We start from the raw sequence: 20,180 nt of genomic DNA, 5'->3' as shown, positions 1-20,180 counted from the left end.
TGATTCTGTGATGCTCCTGCTGGGCTTTGTCCAAATGTAGTTCTGGAGTGGCCTGGACAGAGATCTGTGCTGTGTGTCAGGAGACACTTATGCCAGAGAGAACAGTGCTGTCACTAAGGCTGTTTCACTCTATTCCCCCTCAAATCACCCCCTGATGGCTACATCCCTGCCCAGCCCCCTAATACAACAAAAAGGGGAAATATTAATGTGGCTCTGACAGGGTGTGTGTTCAAAATCACTCTGTTTGTCTGCTTTTGGCTGAACAACTTGCTCTTGTATTCAATGTCAGTTCATTTCTCATCCAGATCTGAACATGTCAACCCAGAGCATTCAGAGTTTTTACAGTATTACAGTTATTCTTTACAAAACAGGCCCAATGGATCTCTAGTAGTAATAAATCCAGAACCACGTCCCATCTTTGGTGGTCAAAGTGTTCAGATCTGGGCTGCCCTCAGATGACAATGCTCCATGACAGCACAGATATGACCATCTCCAAATTCCCAAACTCTTCCAGCAAGTACAACATTCTGCATAAAGTCCTAAAAATGGTTAGGGATCCATTTCAAACTGGTTTTGATGCTGAGTACAAAACACAATTCTTGGCTATGAACTGAACATTTTTCAGCTTCCAGGCTGCTACCAAAAACAACAGGGTACTGCAAGGTACAACAGGGTACTCCAAGGAAGTTTTCAGGAGGAACATACTCTTTCTCCAAAGTGCTGCAGGAGACACAGTAAAAGAACATCCTTTGCAGTCTCTGTCTATGGAGCTCTGTGGAAATGAGGAAGATAAAATATTCCAGTAGCAAAACTTTTAATTGCACAATGATTGGTGGGTTTAAAACTTTAAAACATGAAAAATTAGCATAAGAACTTTCAGTTCTGACTGAACACCTGCCACATAAACCACAGCTCCAGATTGTAAGGAGAGGTGCTACACAACCTGCAAATACCCACATCCAGCGAGTGTCCCTGGGAACACCAGACGGGCAGATCCTGACTTTACCATGCCAGTCCTCTATCTTTGGCTTGTTCAAGGTGATTAACCATTATCCAGGCACCCTCAGCAGCAAAACCTCTTGCTGAGTGCTCTTCCAGCCTTCAGCAAGCATCTTTCTTGCAAGAGAAGTAAAAATCTATCCCTCTGTCTTTGTGCTGCGCTGGCACCTGTGCAGGTCCCCTCCTGCCCCTGGGATGGGGACTTCCTCCCTGTGACAAATGACAGAGGAACAGCGAGATATTTACTGATGCTGCAGAGTGAATCTGGTCACAAAGCAGTGCTGACACGCACAAAGAACGTGCAGGTGGAATTTCTGCCTCCCAAGTTCATAAAAAAGGCAGAAGGGCCTGACAGGCACTGCTCTAGGCTAGGATTTAGGAAACCAGGGTTTTCTGGTAAGGTGAGCTGGGAAAGTTGATCAAAATTAAACTTTTGCCTAATGGAGAAGCTTTTTGGCTTAAAGTTTCATCACTGCCTCAAACCAGTGTCTCACCAAGGGGCTCTTGCATAAAGGCCTTTCTCTGATCCCAGGAGGTCACTAATCCAGACCCTCTAACAGCATGGATGAAGCAGAAGGCTTTGCTTCCACAAAACTTTCCACTCATGGCAAAGGAATCTGGCCAAAAAATTTGGTACTGTACCTTGGGATTAAAACCTGAAATGGGGACATGCTTCATTTGTCACCAACTTGGTACAACACCTAAATTTGAGCCTCCACAAAGTATCCTCACTCAGGAGGAAGGAGGATGGATGCACGGGAGAAAGGCAAAATGCTGAAAACTCCTTGTAATACACAACCACTGGTTACATCCATTTCCTTCCATACCCATCTCCTCTAAGAACAGCATCCCAGGCAGCAGATAAAAGCCTTGACATGTTGCAGGATCAACATCTCATTCTGCCCCCATTCTAAAGGGGAGATACACCCAAAAAGCAAAGTGCAAGGAGCAGCCTCCATATTTACAGGTCTTGCTGACTCCAGTTTGGACACACTCAAACAGGAAGTTGGTTGCTTTTACTTCCAACTCCTGAACAGAGAAAGAACAGGGGGATGGCTCCCTTCTGTCCATCTGCACTGGGCAGTGGTCAGGCCACTGGAGGCCTTGGAGAAACCCCAGCCCTCGGGTGGGACTGCCAGGGCAGGGAAGGATGCTCTGAAGGACATGCTCTGGCTAAGCCCTGCTGACTATACAAGGGAGAGAGAAGCAGCTAAAATTTGCCTCCTTCACCACAGCAGGCAGGACAGACAGAACTAAATAACCCTGGCTGCACAGTCCCTGCTGTGATGTAATGTGACCTTGCATTAAAACAACTTTTTTCCCTTTACACCTGAGAAAGAAGAGCAGAACTCACAGAGACTGATGCAGAGCAGCCCCCTGGAGCCCTCCCACCCCGTCTCAGCCTTCCCAGTACTCACAGGCCTCTGGGGGATGTGTCGGCTCCACTCTGGGGCTGTCACCACTGGCCGTGGGTAGGACTCGCCTAGAGTTACTCCTGCCTGGGAGAGAGCAGCACTGCTCAATACCCAGGGGGTGTGGATGTCTGCTCCCTTTATGCCCTGCAGTTCTGGCACCCACAGCCGGATGTAATCCCCCTGCAAACAGAACCAGTGGGACAGGATCCATTCAGTAACAATGTGCAAGTGCTTCCCAGCAAGGCTCTTTCTCAATGGGAAAGAGAGGAGCTGGATTTCCACGTAGAGAAGCTGGTGGTGTACAGCATCAGTTATCTCTGACAAGCCTTAGCCCCTCCTGCTAAACCCTCTACCCAGAACTAGTGCCTAAAGAGAGACCTGGATGCTGGAGTTCTTCTCCCAGGCTCACTCTGCAAGCAGAGGAGGGAGGCAGAGGTGAATTTTCAGCACCGTTCACCTGTCCTGTTTGGGACATCCTGAACTTAAGTCACTCCCAAGAAGTTTCCAGTGACTGAAGGAAATTAGGATGACTAGCTCAGCTGCACACTCTTGTGTTCCTGAATCTCTCCTATTAACTTTACTGCTATGTCCTCTACTAGGACTAATTTCTGATTTCTTGTTAAATCCTGCCAGCTACAGTGCCAAAGGCAACAGCACAGCCTGACATGAAGCTAAAGAATAGTGTGGAAACAGGTAATCCAGTGTGTAAAACACTGGCTAAACACATGCAAAGGGCAATTTTTCTGCTCCCAGCATTTAAGAGAGGATAGTCAGAGGAGTCACAGGTTTAATCTACTCTTCAGCACCTCTCAAGGAGCAATTCTGTCTCTCTGGTAACTCCTGAGTTCTCCAAGAAGCTGCTCCGTGCTCAGGGAAGCAGGGAAGCATCTGTGTGAGGTCCTGATGGGATGTAGCTGTGACTCGAAAAAAATGGTGATGAAACACTAAACACACTGACCAGGAAGGGTATGGGGAGCTCCAGCCTCCCTGGGGACAGCAGCAGGTTGTTAAAGTCACATCTTCCAGTACACAACAAGGAACCTGCCTGACTGTTGGCCAGGACACACAAGAACTGGTTTTCTATCTACACAACACATTGATCTCCTCTGCTGCCTGAAAGCACCACGTCCTTCACTCACTCATCCCTGTAAAACAGCCAAGCAAGACTTACATTCCCATCGTAATCCAGGCCTTGTTTGATCATGTTAAACTTCCTGTTGTCCCGTGGGTCCGTGCCAATGCCAGCGCTGTATAACCAGTTGCCATAATTGCTACAAACATCGTAATCCACCTTGAGAACACAGGGAGAAAACAGTCAGAAGAGCTGGGCTGGCCCTTGGTGAATCTTCTCATCCATCCTTTAGCTCAAGGGGAAAATTCCTTGAATGGGATTCACTCCAGCCAGACTGGAGTGGTCAGGGGTCTCCACGGTAGGTACAGGCATCTGGCTCAGAAAAGGACCTGCATGGCTGCTTCTTACAGCTGGGATCGGCTTCCCAGGCTACTTCAATTCGTGATCCTTAGGTTGATGAGACAGATAAAAGTCTCTGTCTCAGTGTTCCTTCTTTTAAAGAAAATCCTTTTCTTTCTGCCATCATCTGGCAGACTTCACAAGTAGCCCTAGGTTTTGAATGCTCATATTCCAAAAGGAAGTATTCAAATGTGAGAGAAAATCCTTCCTGACCAGTTACCCAGATACCACACACTGGCAAAATCATCTCTGCAGATCCTACTAGGCAGTTTGGAGAGAAGTCTAACTCAGACTGGGCAGACAAACCACACAGTGTATATGACAATGCAAACGATACAAACACTGCAGTTTTTTCCCATTGTCAAGTTATTCCTCATCTAAACAAATAAAAAGCTCTCAAGGATGCTTATATAAAATGGAGCAGGGCTTTTGGAACAGGCACAAATGAGAGCAGAACATGATCCCATCTGAATGCTCTTCAGCTGGGCAGGGTGGCATAAATTCAACACCAGAAGTTTTCCAGTTGTAGGACAATTCAAACCCAGCTCAGGAGGGAAGTGAAGTGATAGCAAGGAGGGTGTGGGATCTCTGAGCATTCCTAGGGGTGTCTGTGCTGCAAAAGCAGCAGCTGCGGCAGACGGAGCTGTTTCACTGCGGTTCTCTTCTCCCTTTACTGCAGCCACAGCAGCAACCAGTCCACACAGAGGTGTTTCCAATACCTCAGCCACTCCTTGGAGTGAGGAGCTCAATGCACCAGGATGGCAGAAGGCTCAGGGAATGGGCTCTGTCAAGCTGCCCTTTCTCTGCAGAGCCAGTGAGTGCTGGGGTCAGGGTGAGCAGCAGCCAGCTCTGCTCCCTGTGCACCAGGCTTCCCCTTCCCAGCTCACTTCCTCCAGCTGGTGAGATAAGGAGGAAGAAAGATGCCATCGGAGGCCTGACTGTGTGATTAACATGCAGGAAAGTGTGTGTGGGAGGCGAGGGCAAATCCAAGGGGGCCTGGAGAAGGCAGGCTCATTTCCCCCTCAGCCTTGGCCCTTCCTGGCATTCTCTTCTGTTTGTTTCTCTGCCTTTCCTTGGGGCCTGACCCTGCAAATGAGATCAATGAAGTCAGAGCTGAGATATTCTCAGTTCAGGACACCAGTGGTCTCTGGCCTTTCCCCTGGCTCCAGAGGGTTGCAGAGGGCTTGTGCCTCAGTTTCCCTGCCTGTCTGGTGTGGATGGCACACACATACACTTGTGGGCCTTTGCTGGCAGTACTGGAGATGAAATAGGTATTGCTTTCCTTTTTTTAGAGGCAAGTGAGACAGTTTCAGCTTTGTACTGGCCTCTACCCTTCTACAGCTATGTCTTCCCCACTAAGCCGATGTCTCCTGTGTGCTGCTCTGTCACCAGGCCACAATGACAGAGCTGTGTGACACAAGCAGAAAGAATGGGACAGATGGGCACAGGGATCAGCCTGTGCCACACCAACCTACCGTGTCCATCAGCATCTGGGGCTCCCTGAGGTGAAAGGGCAAGTGCAGAGTGCTAAATCCTGCTTCCAGCAAGGCTGGTAGCATTCATGTCCTTAGGAATAAATGTAGATAACACAGGGAGCATCCTTCTAGTGTGAGACCTTCCAGGTCTTCCTCACTTGTGGAATAGGACAGACTTGTGGAAGGCTCTTGCTCTTATCTGGAAAAGCATCACTGCATGGAGCTACCAAAAGCCCTTTCTGGAGGATCCTGAAGTCCTGCACTGTGTTCTTGTGCAAGCCCACTGCTGCTCATGGCACTGGTGTGGGAGAGCACCCAGAGTTTCCTCCTGCAGCCAAAGCCATGTCAGAGCCCAGCGCCAAGGAAGTTAAAAAAAAATTACAGTCACACAAAAGGTCTCTTTTAACTGTAGATAACAGAAAGCCCAGTTGCCTTGTTCTGTCCCTCCAGCACTCTGAGTGGAAAATTTTCTGATTGCCAGTAGCCTCCTGTATCCCACAGATAAGACCTTTAATGTGAGGCTGATGTGAGTGTTTGGCATTTTTCAGTCAGTGCCATGAGAATCTGTGGGGACTGAGGTTGGAGAAGTGACCCAGCCATTCAACTGAGCTCACACAGCTGCTGATTGATATATGAGAGAGCAATTGGTGCTCCACTTGGCAGGGAGGCCTGTAACACCCCAGAATGAAGGAGGATGCCTGCAGCCAGGGTGGAGCTCCCTGGAAGCTGATCCAGCTATTGTCCCTACTTGCCTGTTCTTGACTAGATGGCTTCTCTGTCCACAGCTATCAATGCACAGACACTGTGCCAGCACACATTTCTTTTTATCTTCTATTTCTGGGCTCCCCTCCTCCCCAGCCTCTGGGGTGAGCAAAACAGAGCATTGTTAATTTATGTTTGAATGTTTTCTCCAGTGCGATGGATCTCTGGCTAAAACCCTACACAGAGGATCAACACTTTTACTGCAAACTTCCTAGCTACATCTTGGTTGATGGCAGCTTCACTGTGGCAAAATTCCCTTTACTTATGCAAGCTTTGGGAAGTTCATACCCTGCAGAGTATATACATGGTCTTGTATCAGCCTGAAAATTACTGATCATCACCTGTATCCTTTCTTATTAATCAGGGCTGTCCTCCTGCCTGCCATTAAACTCCAGGTACACAAAGGGACCAATCTTACCAGCAGGTATTCGAACCATTCTGCCCCCATCCTCCAGTCCAGCCCCAGGTCCTTGGTGAGGAAGCTGGCGACGTTCTGCCGCCCTCTGTTCGACATGAAGCCCGTGGCACTCAGCTCCCGCATATTGGCATCCACAAAAGGAACCCCAGTTTTGCCCTCTGCAGAGACAAAAGACAGCACTGGGATAACAGGATGTTTTTGGGCACTCATAAACCAGCCTGTGGTCATGTATTCACAGCCATTTCCAAGACAGTGCCAGTGCACAGTGGCAGGGAGAGATTTCAGTGTGGTTTAGCTGGAGTGCAGCCACTAAGATCCACTGGAAATTAAATGGGATACCATACTGAAAATTAAGCTGAGGAGAAGCTTTGGCTAGGAAAAAATAAAACAGGTACAGAAAAATCTCAGACTGGATAAAGAATCGGGTGTGTTGCAGGGAATTTTGCAGAGTAAAATAAATATGTAGACAATAGTGAGATGGGCCAAGAACAGAAAGATTCTTGACAGGTGACTAACAGAGGATGTACTGGACAAGTCCCCTAGGGTTAGTACCTGAAAAGTAGAGTTTGTCCGTTGTTAAGGAAAAGATTTATTGTGCCTGGATGATTTATTTTATCCTGTGTGCAAACGGGTACACATGGCATTAACATGAAAAAAGATACAGAGGTGTGCATTTCACCGATTCTGATACTTTAATCTGTCAGTCCCTCCAAATTTTGAGGTATTATGCTTGCTATTCATGTTACAACAACAAAGTTATAAAAGCTAAAGAAAAGGCTGTGGGATTACAAAAGATGAGATTTAGTCTAAATCTGTTGTAACCTTGTAACCAAAAGCAAACAGAACCAAACATAGCAGGCTTGGCAATCTAACATTGATAAGAAGGGCTGGTCAGCCTCTGTGTGACTAAACAGAAGGGACCAGCAGGTCACAAACACTCCCTCCTGGGCAGGAAAATCTACCTGCAGTGCACCTCACAAAGCAGGGTAACCCTGTGAGCTGCTCCTGTACGGTGCTCAGTCTGGGAAGGGAAGCCACACACATTCATCCCTGGTGATGCCAGTTTAAATGCCAGCCCTGACCATGCTGGCAGGTCCCCTACAGAGACCAGAGTCAGTGTGGGGCATGTGTGAGCCCCAACAGACACGTGGAAAACAAAACACACCCAGCCAAACCTGCGGTTTCTACTGACCTTTCCAACAGTCGAAGAGCTGAAGGTCCTTTTTCCAGGGGATCTCTTTACTTTGAAGCCCTGTGGAGGAAAATAATGACCTGCTGATGAAGAAACACTGACAGTCAGTTCCTCATACAACAACACAGCCAGGGGTGCTTGGTGGACACAAGGCATGAGGGTGAAACTCAGCTGCTCAGTGCCGTGACAAACAAACCTTCTGCACAGGTTTAGAGGTGACCCATTCCTCCCCTCAAGTATTCCAAAGGGGTGTCTTTTGCACACAGAGGGTGCTCAAGTTCTAGTGGATTTTGACTGTTTGTTTTGCTGGTGTTTGCCTTTTTTTTTTTTTTTTTTAAATTAAAGTGACTCAGACCTCACAAGTGGATGGAGATGTGCTCTGGCTTACGCTGGTGTTTTCTTTTTCAGCTTTACTCCAGGACAATATTTTTGTGAAATCCATTTCTGTAGCAGGTACTAAACACAGAATTACCTGGCAGAAGCCCCAGGTAAAATTTTGCCCCTGCAGTGGGATGGGAACAGATGAGGGGGATGATTTAATGTTTGCAGGATCCACTGGCAATTACAGCCTTCAGTGCAGTGGAGCAAAGGCAGCAGGGACAACTCAGCTCTAGCTACAACCATTCAATATTAGGCTCACTACTGGCATCCAGTGCCATCAGAACAGCCACACAGGCCTGGCAGATGTGACACAGGCCCTGAAGGAGACGTGTCCCTCTGCAGCCACAGCTGGATGCGAGGCAGGCTGCCCTGGGGCATCTAAGCCAGTGCAGCATCAGCTGCAGAACAGCTCACCCAGCACAAGCATCTTCCAACATATGGACTGGGTATTTGTTGTTGCACTGAGTGTTCAGACCCCCATTTCACATGCACACTCCTGTCACTGGGGCTGGAGCTGAATCTCATTCTGGTTCCTATGTAGTGCAATATCTGGTTTCTTGGGATTCCTCCTGCTGGCTCAGTTCCTGCTCTATCCCAGGTCCTCTGGGGAACTTGGGCAAGCCTGAAGCCTGGATTCTACTTAAAGGTGGAATGTCTCTGGAAACAGCATCTTCGCTCTCATTGTGCTGCTGTTTCCCATGGACATGTGTCAATAATACTCCCCATATCTAATTAGATTTGGGGCTCAGTGTCCAGCACTGTGGTGCTGAGGCACTTCTGTGCTAACAGAGAGTCCCCAGCAGCATCCCAGGGTGGTGACACAAGCACTGTGAGAAGAACATTTGTACAACTTAATGCCTTAAGGCCTTAATGCCTCTTCTCTCACTTTCCCTGTTGTAAGAGAGTACCTTTCCCCTCTCAGTGTGGTGATCCATACACACCTCTTAATGAGAAAATCCTTCTGCCGTACTTCAGGGCCACAAACCGAAAGTAATCCCTCCACAGCAGCTCAAACAGGACCCTGAAACACAAAGCCATCTCTGCATTTCACTGTGGGTCAGATATGACTCCTGAATTGGGATTTCGCTTCCATACAACCCATCATTAACACCTCGAGGTTTATTCATGACAAGCGATTTCAGGGACCTTCCCCATGACACCAGTTCTTTCTCCGAGCCTACTTACCTGGATTACAGGGAAGGCAAACTCTGCATGAATCACTTGGGAAGCTCTCCTTAGCTCGTGTGCAGGAGCAGAGTTTCAGGAAACGTGCTCCTCCTCCATCCCTAGTGGGATGTAATCCTCCAGGGCGAGGGCCTGACTCAGCTTCACACTTCCGCAGGAACGAGCACATCAGCACATTCCTAAGAGCTTTGCATTGATTTAAGCAATAACCTTTGCAAGGGACTCTAAGACACCTTTCGAAACTGGTTGACAGTGCTCCAGCCCCTGAGATCAGGTGCTAGGCCCACGGAAAATAGACAGTTTTATATAAAAACTTTTATATAAAAAGCGTTTCTTATGAAATGATGGCACATCAGCCTCAGAGGCCTGCTTCAGCTCTCTGCCATATGGGAAGCATTCTGTTCAGCTGATTTTTAGGCTGACAAGATCCTTCTGGAAAATCTGGTTACTGAACAGAATTAGGGAATCAGTTAGGTTGGAAAAGACCTCTGAGATCATCCAGACCCATCTGTGACCAAACACCACTGTGTCCATGGCACTGAGTCCAGTCTTTCCTTAAACACCTCCAGGGACAGTGACTCCACCACCTCCCTGGGAAGCCCATTCCAATGTCTAATCACCCTGTCTGTGAAGAAACTCCTCCTCATGTCCAACCTGAACAGGACACTGTCCAAATCTTAAAAAGTAATGTCATAATACTGAGGTTCAATGAGTCCCTCATGTGCAGCCACCTGTACTTCATTGTACAATTGACTTCTTGGGAGTTTGACAGCTTCATTTTCATAATTCCTGAGCACTTTAAAATGCTAAAATCACCATGGCATGCCAGCTGCCAGCAGGCTGGTTGACTGTTACATGGAAAACAGGAGTATGTTCATTTTTTGAAATCTTTCCTCTCTTAATTGTCTTTGAAGTAAAAAAAACCCAAACATACACTTCATGGGTGTTGATATTTTATCTGTCATTTGAATTTTAATGAAACTGAGCATTCTGGCTAGAATGGTTGGCAGTGTTCTGCCTGTTCTTCACCAACCACTGTGCTGTTTGACATGTTGCAAACATAACAAACCAAAATGAATATTTAGTTCCAGTTTGCACAGACGTTACGGTTTAGGATTTTTCCCATCCAGGTCTCGTGTTAGGCCAGGCTCTAACATGAACCTGTTTCTCTATTAGAGTTCCAGGTTCTGATTCACAGTGTCTGGGCAGATCTGAGCAAGTTCGAGGCCAGCCCAGGGATGGATAAACTGAGTTCAACCATCCCCAGATTCCCCCAGGAGGACCTGCAGGCAGGACAGCAGGCAGTGGAGAGGCGAGGAAGAGCATGGGTGGCAAGGTGGGATGCATTAAACCCAATTCCCTGTGCCCTCTTCCCCTCTGCTCTGGCGTGGTGGTCATGGCCAGGCAGCTGAGCAAACATGGGGCCACTTGCTGGACTTGTGGCCATGGGACCTTCAAACACTGTGAGATTTGTACAAGTCACACAGTCACTGAGACTTTTGGGCTCATATCCTTGGCATGAGAAACCCTTTGGCTTTAATCTGTAAATTATTCTTCCTTCTCATTCAGCCCGTAATAACAACACAGAGATGGATGGTGCTGATTTGCTGAGCTTGTTTTCAAAAATCTTGCACCATGGTTTCCCAGCAATAATAATGACAACTGGCATTCATAATCTTTACTTACAAAGTGCCTAAAGCCCCTGGGTGTCAAAGACAGACTAATAAATCCATACTGAAAGAGAACTACAGTGCAACCCAGAGGAACCAGCCAGCAGGCACAGGAAAAACAAATATTAATTATTAAAAGAGTTAACAAATCACCCTCCTGTGCGTGAAATGCCAGGTTCCTTTTCAGAGAAAATAAGCCATGCTGATGGTGCACAGACATACCAGTATGTGCTCTGATTTGCTGTTCTCTCTCTCTCATACTTCTGGATCTGCTCATAGATGTACCGAGGTGAGATGCAGCCCAGTGCCAGCCTGAAAGCAGAGGAATGATGTCCTGAATGCCATGCAGGACTCACAGCTTGATGTCAGTCAGCTCAGAGGGAGGAGAGGGGCAATTTTGTGTCTAGAGTTGTTGTCTAAAAAGCTTTTCTTGTTTTGCAGTTCTGACCCTGACTTCCCAAACAGCTTTACTCAAGTTGTAACTTCTCTGCAACTCTTCAAGAGAGAGAATTCTCTTCAAAGAATCAAAATCCCCCCCTTCCTGGGGTATGACTGCTACAGGAGTCCCCAAGCTATGGGGAGAAATTATTTTACACAAGTTTGACAAGTTTTGCCGAAATGATTTAACAAACCCAGTGCCAAACCCAGAAAAGGATCTCAAATGCCAACCTCTGTATTACCTGTCCTACCTGTCCTTTTACCACAAATCTCCTTATCATAAGTTCAGGGCTCCTTTTCCTGCAGAACCTCAGTGTCTCGTTTGAGCAACCACAGAAGGCAAGTGACTGCTGAAAATCAGAGCCCTGGCAGGAAAACTAGGGAATCAAACCCTGCTCTGGCATTTCAACCCACTGGGCTCCTTCCATTTGTTCCAAATCAGTGCAGTTGCAAGACAGGAAAGAACTTGCAGACTCCAACCCCATCACACAGGGCGATAAGGAACAACCTTTACCTTGATTTTCCTAGAAATGCATTTTACTGCCATTTCCACTACAGCTTGTGGAAACACTGGGTGTTCTAATGAATTGTGGAAAACAGGAAGAAAGGCCTTGAAGAGTTTTTCCTTAATTGTTGACCAGCTCTAATGGCCAGTATGAGATGGGAATGACTGGCTGCAGCCTGAACTGCTCTGATTTTGATTATGTGACAAAGGAACATTTTGGGGCAGGCAGATCAGGACTGGCTGCTCTGGGCAGATGGCCAGCTCGGAAAAACTCAAGTGGAGGCCACAAATAACAAACTTCCACAGGGCCAGCAGTCCTAGGATCCCAAAGTGCCACCAGATGGAGCCATCCACTGCAACCATCAAAGCACAAAGCTTGCTGGAAACAAGAAATCCTGACCCGTGACAGCCTCAGAAATTTGGTTCTCATTGCAATTCTGTTGGGAGAATCCAGATGCTCTCAGCTTAGGCCAAACTGTGTTCTGCTGCTGCAGTTCCAGTCTGGAATTAACTCTGCCCCTTCTAGCACCTGGGACTAAACCCCCTAATGAAAAATCAACATATTTACCCAAACAAAAGATCCTTTCCAACAGGAATAATCAGAAGTGTCTCTTCACCCCACAGAAGGAGAATGGCAGTGAGGTGGGGTGATTTGCCAGGAATTCAGGAAACCAGGATTAGGCTGAGTTCTGCTACAGCCCTACCAACACACTGAAGCTGGGTTGCTTCCCTGCCTTTCCCTTCCCACACAAAGCAGCACAAAGCCAAAGGCAAATGGTGAGTCCCTCCTGCTCCCTGTCCACACTGGTGCTCCCAGCACACCCAGCTCCTGGCACAGTTCTGCCTCGCTGCAGCAGTTCCAGGCAAGTGCAGCCTCAGAGCTGCTCTACCACAACAAAAAGGGCCAAAGGAACTACACCTAGATCCCTACCCATGCCCAGCAGCACCCAGCAGACAGGTAACATCAGTTTGGGATGAGAGCAGACAAGGATTTTCCAGTCTCAACAAAAATCTTTACCATGGTGCGAATTTGGTTGAGTAATCCATTCCCACCAGCCCATTCCGAGTCTCCTTGTAAGATGCAACCAGGTTCTGTGAGAGCAAAAGAACAAAAGGTTTTAATACTTTACAAGCAACCTGCTAAATGTTTTCTTTCCTTCTGGAGCCAGAGCAATCTGGCAGGGCTGGGCTCCCTCTCATGGCTGCCTGCAAGGATTGCACAGCTGCCCAACTCCTGCCTCCAGCACACAGGGATTAATCAGGCCAGCAGTTTCCATTAGAGCTCTGGGATGTGTGTCACAAGCTGTGCTCCCCGTTCAGCCTATAGCACGTTTCTTTCTACAAGCACTGTGCACCTGGCTGTGCTGCTCCCTGCCCATTCCCATCTGATTCTGGATCAGTAATCCACTGAAAAGCACCACTGGAACTGGCAGCAGGCTCCCTTGTCCAAGTAGCTGCTTGTTTGGGGGTTATAGAACCAGTCTGACAGCACCCAGCACTCAGCTGCAGGAAGCCTGACTGCTGTTCTTTCTGTGCTCCACACATTTACAGCAGGATGCAGATCTTCCATGTTCTGAGCATTCCACTCTGTACCGCCGTACAGAGGAAAGACCAATCTCCCCTTGATCTCCTTTGCTGCCCAGGTTACAAGTGCTAAACTCCCTGGGGTAGACAATATTTGCATTACAAAAAAAGAAGGAACAGGTTTTCCAGTTCTGATTATATTAATGCTTGACCAAGAGCAGAAGCTACACACACTGGTACTCATTTTGGCTGGGATGGAGTTAATTTTCTTCACTGTAGCTACTCTGGGGCTGTTTTGGATTTGTGCTGAAAACAGTGCTGATAGCACACCAATGTTTTCCTTACTGCTGAGCAGAGCTCACACAGCCTCAAGGCCTCTTCTGCTTCTCTCACCACCCCACCCTGAGTAGGCTGGGGGTGGACAAGGATTTGGAAAAGGACACAGCTGGGACAGCTGACCCCAGCTGGCCCAAGGGGTATTCTAGACCATATGATGTCATGCCCAGCATATAAAGCTGGAAGTGAGGATGTCTGGAGTGATGCCATTTGTCTTCCCAAGTAACTGTGATGGAGCCCTGCTTTCCCAGGGATGGCTGAACACCTGCCCACTGGTGGGAAAGTATTAAATGAACCCTTACTTCACTCTGCCTGCACACGCAGCTTTTGCTTTCCCTATTAAATGGCCTTTACCTCAACACATGACTTCTCTCACTTTAATCCTTCTGAATCTCCTCCATCCCACTGGCAGGGACTGAGGCAGCAGCTGCTGTAGGGCTGAGCTGCCTCATGGGGTTAAACCAGGACAATGCTCCCCCAAAAGCAAAGGAATGCAGGAACACAGCTGAAAGGATGCCCTGAGGCTATCCCAGTGAGGCACTGGGAACACCACACTTTTAACTCATCTCAGCTGGAGAGGTGCTCCCTCCTTTATCCACAAAGCTGCTTGGGGTCTGATGCTGTTGGAAATCAGCACACGTGTCTTTTCAATTCAGACAAGGCAAATTTAAGACAGTTTCTCAAACTAGACCAGAAAGAAGTTCAAAAACTGTCTGACAAAATGCAATCAGCAGGAGCTTCACTCCACCAAAGCAAGGAAACAAACAGTAGCTGTCATTATTGGCTGCAAGTTTTTAAACCAGACTACAGAAACCTCCTGCTATTTGTAACTGCAGGCAGATCTTGGGTTGGTTGTTCCTCACCCCAGTTGCAATTCCAGCCCTTCGGGCCACTTTTCACTCCTCCAGAACAGAGGAACTACATTGCTGATGATGTGGGACATGAGCATTGAAGGAGCAAATCAAGGTAAAGCAGCTAAAAAATTTTGTCCCAAGTCCCAGAAGTTAATGGAAAAAAATACTTCAGAGGGATGGCCAGTAAACTAGGTTCCTAAGTATTTGGCTTACATTCTCCAGTCCCAGATGACTTCTTTTTGGTCTAGTTTGTCTCTCTGAAAAACTGAAATAATGCTAATTCTCTCCTTTGTGAAGTTTTATAGGGGAGCTAAGGAAATACTATTAGGAAGTGAAATTGCAGCCTCACCCACTTGCACAGCCGTGTGTACAAGGGGGAGGATGTAGGCAAGGAAATATAAGAGTTACCGTGTCCCAAAAATAATATTGCAGCCTCATTAAAGCCTGGGTCTCTCCTCCACTGCAGGGGAAGGCTGTTCGGGGGTCAGTCACAGGATCTGCCACAGAAAACACCATCACCTTGTTACCTCTTGGGAAAGCAACTCAAAAGCAGGCAGCTTAAAACCTAGGGATGCTCAGCAGTGGGAATGTGTGCTTTGGGAGCATAAAAGATTGTGTGGCCTTCCTTTACAATAAGGGTCACACCAAACATATTAAAAATCACTAAGAGGATGTTTCCTACCCAGCTGCAGGGCAGCTCCTCCACACGGATTTTACCTTTGTTTGCAGCGTGACTGAACTGAGGCTTAGTTACAGCTTGAAGGGCAACCACTGCCTCTTGTGTTTTGGTTCTCAGTAAGAGACGTATCATAGAATCACAGAATCACAGAATGGTTTGAGTTGGAAGGGACATTAAAGATCATCCAGTTCCAACCCCCTGCCATGGCAGGGACACCTTCCACTATCCCAGAGTGCTCTAAGCCCCGTCCAACCTGGCCTTGGACAGTTCCAGGGATGGCACATCCACAACTTCTCTGAGCAACCTGTGCCAGGGCCTCACCACCCTCACAGGGAAGAATTTCTTCCTCACATCTAATCTAAACCTACTCTCTTTCAGTGTGAGGACAAATATCTGACTAACCCTGCAACTAGAGACAGATGCTTCTGCAGCACCTCCCAGACTGAAAGGGCCATGATAACCCAATCATCCTTAGGGAACATCTTTCATGCATCTCTTGAGCACTAGGTGCCTCTGCATCTTTACAAGGAGACGTCTTTTCTGTGACAAAATATAATGTGCAGTGCGAGATGCTGGGTTTGTATTAACCACCAGAGCTCAAGTGCAGCCAGTACAGGTACCTACTTCATACTGGCTGAACATCTGGGTATCTGGAGCAGCAGGAAATAATTTGCTTTGTAAACCCCATTGTTAAAAACAGACCTAAGTAGGATATTTTTAAGAACAGAATCTAAGCAGGATTTTATTAGAGCAACTCCCAAATTAAGTTTTCTCACCCTTCTGCCCGAAATCCTCCATTGTAGGGATACTCCCTTCTTCCAGCCCTGGAGCCAGGGGCTTTAGCTGATCTGCCATCCGCAGGGTTGGCCGGACCTTGGCCTGGCATTCCAGCGCTTTTCGGAAGTGGGTGTAGACATCAGGTAACCTGCACAAATAGGAGCAGCCAGCTCACTGCAGGGCGGCTGCCCTGGCTCCTCCACACACCCCCCCCCCTCCTCAGGAGGAGGATTAGCATTCCGGGCTGTCCTCTCAAGTTTGTGATGCCTGTTTGTACACTGCCAGGCACAATAGAGGCAGATGCCCCCGGGGATAACAGCCACCAGCAGCTCAGTCCTTTGCCCAGTATCTTTCTGCTTCTGATGCAAATTGTGCCTTTTCAATCTAAGGTGTGCCCTGATGGGGAAATCCATGAGATCCTGATTTAACTCACCTAACTTCTGATTAACACAGCTGATCTCAGTGTAAAAAAATCTACATCCTCCTGGTGCCTTTTCAGTCAAAGGAGAAAAACAGGCATTTTCATGGCCTGACTTGTCTGCCCTTATTTTATACATTTTCTAGAGAGTACCATGAATCACTCAACTCCATCAACTGCACCTCAAGTGACTACTGAGGGAGCCGTGAAGAGTACCCACAAAGGGGGGGTTGGAAGTAAACAATCTTAGGTCCCTTCCAACCCAAACCTTTCTATGATTCTACGAAGATGCTCCAGGGGAAGTTTAGATTGAATATTTGGAAAAGTTTCTTCACAGAAAGGGTGGTCAGGCTGGAACGAGGTGTCCAGGGAAGTGGGGGAGTCACCACTGCCAAAGGGATTTAAAAGATGGGTGCATGTGGCACTGAAGGACATGGTTTTGTGGTGGGCTTGGCATAGTTAATGGTTTGACTTGATGATCTTAGAGGTTTTTTTCAGTCCCATAATTTGAATGGTCAAACACACACCTTGGCTTTATACACACTGAGGCACAAAAGAGTGCAGGAGGACGAATGTGCCACTTCCCCTTTGTATGCCTGAACATGACAGCAGTGCTCCATAAGAGCACAAATAGATGGACTAATAGGTCCTTTCCCTGTGGGACCAGATGACTGGGAGCCCTCCTGAGTGAGAAACAAATGGAGGGGTGGAGGGGTGATACCGTGGAGCAGCTCACCTGTCAATAGGCCTGAAGGGAAGATCATCCCGATGATAAAGAGTGGACCCCCAGAATGTCTGAATCTTCACCCCGTGCTGACCACACACTTGGCACAGCCCCTTCTCCACATCCAGCTCCTCCTGCGTGGCCTAGAGAGAAAAAAAGAGTGAGGCCAGGGCTGCACAGATGCAGTTCCCACATGCACACTGACCCTGGTCCCGGCTCTTGCCCTCCTCATGCTTCCCCACCTTACCTTCATCCCTTTGCCCCATCGAGGACTCCCTCTCAGGGAGTCCCCATCTCCGGAACTACTCAGTTTCCCCAAGGTTAACATCACCACAGCCAAGCAAGGCTCTGAACACACAGGATCTGCATCACCACTTGGTCGTGGAAGAAACCTTCACGGCATAATTTTGTCTTTTAACTGTGTCACTCGAGTATTTCCCTTACCTCTTCGTGGAAAACCACAGAGCTGACAGAGCCCAGCTGAGTAATCAGATCACGGACCACATCTTCTGGCTTCCCCTTCCTCACAACCAGGGTACTAAAATACAAAATATTGGCCTGAAATACGTTTGATGTTATTGTTATTTACGTGTACAAAGAGGCCCTCGTCCCATCCCTGGCAGGCACTTGTGCTCTAGTTTTCTGCAAAGCACAGACAGTGTGTGGGGGCAGACAGACAGGATTTGACCAGCCTGCATTTTTTAGGAGCCCCTGAACTGAGTTTATAAGCCTCTGGGGCTTAGTTTGTGTCAAACACATTTCTGCCACTCTGGATGCCTTAGAAAGGATAACTGGGCACAAAGCCAGGCTGTTACCTAAAAGTGAATCAGTTCATCCTCACAGCTAAAGAGATTCAAGAGCTGACTGATGCATCTCGCCCAAGTTTCCCTGAGAGGTGGTGGGAGCCCCACCCCTGGAAATATTCAAGGTCAGACTGAATGGAGCTCTGAGCCTGACATGGCTGAATATGTCCCTGCTCACTGCAGGGGGTTGGACTAGATGGCCTTTAAAGTCCCTTCCAACCCAAACTATTCTATGACTCTGTGATCTTTTGCTCTGCTAAGCCAGATAACATCTGGTAATGGATTCATCAGGCCCTGGTCTACCCCAATTACGCTTCTAAAGGCATCATAAACTAGGATATCTGAAGACCTCCTTCCCACGTAGTAACCTAGAGACTGGGTTTAGTGGGACAGGGCAAAAGCAAATATAACTGTCCAGTCTCAGAAGCCAGGATCCATGCTGGTTTGTCTCAAGCCAGCTCCCAGGGAAAACTCTCCAGGGACAAGGAAGACCCCAGGTTACAGCGGCTACTGTAACTGCCCACATCTCAAAAGTCTGCCTTTCGTGTTCCCCACTGTCAGCACTCTGGGCAAAGCACTTAAGGCTGACACTCCTCTGGGGTATCTGAGCTCCAGAAAGCAAAACCCACATGGCACAAAGCCTGGATGGCTCTTTGTTCCCCGTGCAGGTGACCACAGCAGGTCACCTGAACAGGGGCTACACATGGGACCCTACTGTACCTAATGGAAAGGCTGTGCCTCTCTGAAATTAGCCACCATCAGAGCCCAGAGTACCCGACATGACCCGAGTCACAGCACGGGTATGTGTTGAAAAAGAGAAGGAAAATAGGAATACATGTGTCATTTTGCACGGTGCTTTCTCAACTACCTTCCTTTTTTCTTGAGCGTTTCCCTCAGATCCTTCACACTTTCCAGCAGAAACCTGAGCCTGTGGGGTCCCGTCTTCGGGAAGCCGTGCCAGTGAGTGCCCAGGTAGTGCCGCGGGTCGAAGCAGTAGAGGGGAATCACGAAATCCGCGTTGTGCTGAGCCCAGTGGAGCACCTGGAAACAAGGAGGGGGCCGTGAGAGCTCCCGGGGCAGGATGCAGGGAGAATCCCTCCCCATCCTGCCCAACAGCGCGGTTATTCCTACAGAAACCCCCGGCGGTCCCTACCTGGTTGTCGTGGGCGCGCAGGTCACAGCGCAGCAGGCAGATGGCCGTGCCCGCTGTCCCCGACATGGTCCCTCGGCGTGGCCTCTCCCACCTCCCCCGGCCCGGCTCAGCCCTCCCCCTGCCCGGCCCCTCATCCCGCCCCGCCGGGGAGGAGCCGTGCTGCCTCCGGATCCCCGCGTCCGCCCCCAGCGCTTCCCCGTGGGACGGGCAAGTCCTATCCAGCATCCCTGGAGGGCAGCAGGACGGGGACGAGGTCGATTCCCTCGGTTCGGGGTCCCCCCGCGTCTCACCAGAGCCCTGCCCCGGCCGGTCACACTTATTGCTGGGGGTTTTTTTAACCTCTTTATCTTTTTAAATCTCTTCATCTTTCACTCAGCAGCATCAGGGAACCGCCTCGCTCCGCGCTGCAGCGCGGCCCCGTCGTGCTGAGGCTCAGCCACGGTGACAGCGACCCTCTGCAGAGATCGGTGACACCGAGCCTCCCCCTGCTCTGATCGCGTTGATCGGTGCTTACCCTTTAAATGCCAAGGCTGGGATGTGGTGGCCACTAGCACAGGAACCAGCTTTGCAGAGAGCTGGTCACCTGCTGACCGACAAAAAGCGAGCTGTAGATTAGCAATAATTAATGTATTTGGTTCTCAGCACTGACAGAAGTGGCAGAAGTGAAAAGGCTTTGCCCTAGTCTATGGCTTCCGTCAGCTGGCATTGGACACCAGTGGTCAGACATCCCTTGCTCACTGAATTGTTCCTCAGGATCCTTTTTTTTCCGTTCAGCTACTCTCATAAGAGGAAACCAAGCACAGGAACTGCCTGCCCAAGGAAACAGTGGAGTCACCATCCTTAGGGACACAGCTTAGTGGTGGATGTGGCAGTGCTGGGTTAATGGTGGAGCTCAAGGTCTTTTCCAACTTAAATGATTCTGTGAAGTGCTCTGTTGATGTGGTCTCCAGCCACCTGTTTCCCTTGTGTAACTCCACTGATTGTCCTGGGATGGGAGAGAA

General features: G+C 48.5%; 1 protein-coding gene across 1 annotated transcript; it reads right to left on the bottom strand.

The window, feature by feature from the left end:
- Positions 1 to 797: 797 nt before the first annotated feature.
- Positions 798 to 19,283, bottom strand: LOC104686415 (cryptochrome DASH-like). Its single transcript, XM_010394823.3, has 14 exons — positions 19,180 to 19,283; positions 18,895 to 19,067; positions 17,668 to 17,761; positions 17,236 to 17,366; positions 16,081 to 16,229; positions 15,034 to 15,122; positions 12,930 to 13,003; positions 11,191 to 11,280; positions 9,055 to 9,134; positions 7,733 to 7,792; positions 6,541 to 6,698; positions 3,586 to 3,705; positions 2,418 to 2,594; positions 798 to 1,209 (listed from the first exon to the last, which is right to left on the bottom strand). Exons 1-14 carry the CDS (start codon positions 19,243 to 19,245, stop codon positions 1,102 to 1,104), a joined length of 1,569 nt encoding a protein of 522 aa, XP_010393125.1. The 5' UTR covers positions 19,246 to 19,283; the 3' UTR covers positions 798 to 1,101.
- Positions 19,284 to 20,180: the final 897 nt, after the last annotated feature.

Source organism: Corvus cornix, chromosome 2 (genome assembly GCF_000738735.6).
Source record: "Corvus cornix cornix isolate S_Up_H32 chromosome 2, ASM73873v5, whole genome shotgun sequence".
NCBI lineage: Eukaryota > Metazoa > Chordata > Aves > Passeriformes > Corvidae > Corvus > Corvus cornix.
This window is presented reverse-complemented; position numbering and strand designations above follow the sequence as displayed.

What these genes read in the sequence shown, in the direction of transcription:
- LOC104686415 (XM_010394823.3), bottom strand. Translation starts at nt 19,245, where the DNA reads ATGTCGGGGACAGCGGGCACGGCCATCTGCCTGCTGCGCTGTGACCTG. An exon ending in AAGGATTTTCTCATTAAGAG is followed by an intron (nt 7,793 to 9,054) that starts GTGTGTATGGAT and finishes TTTCCTCCACAG; the next exon opens with GGCTTCAAAGTAAAGAGATC. An exon ending in GCTCTTCGACTGTTGGAAAG is followed by an intron (nt 6,699 to 7,732) that starts GTCAGTAGAAAC and finishes TTGTCTCTGCAG; the next exon opens with AGGGCAAAACTGGGGTTCCT.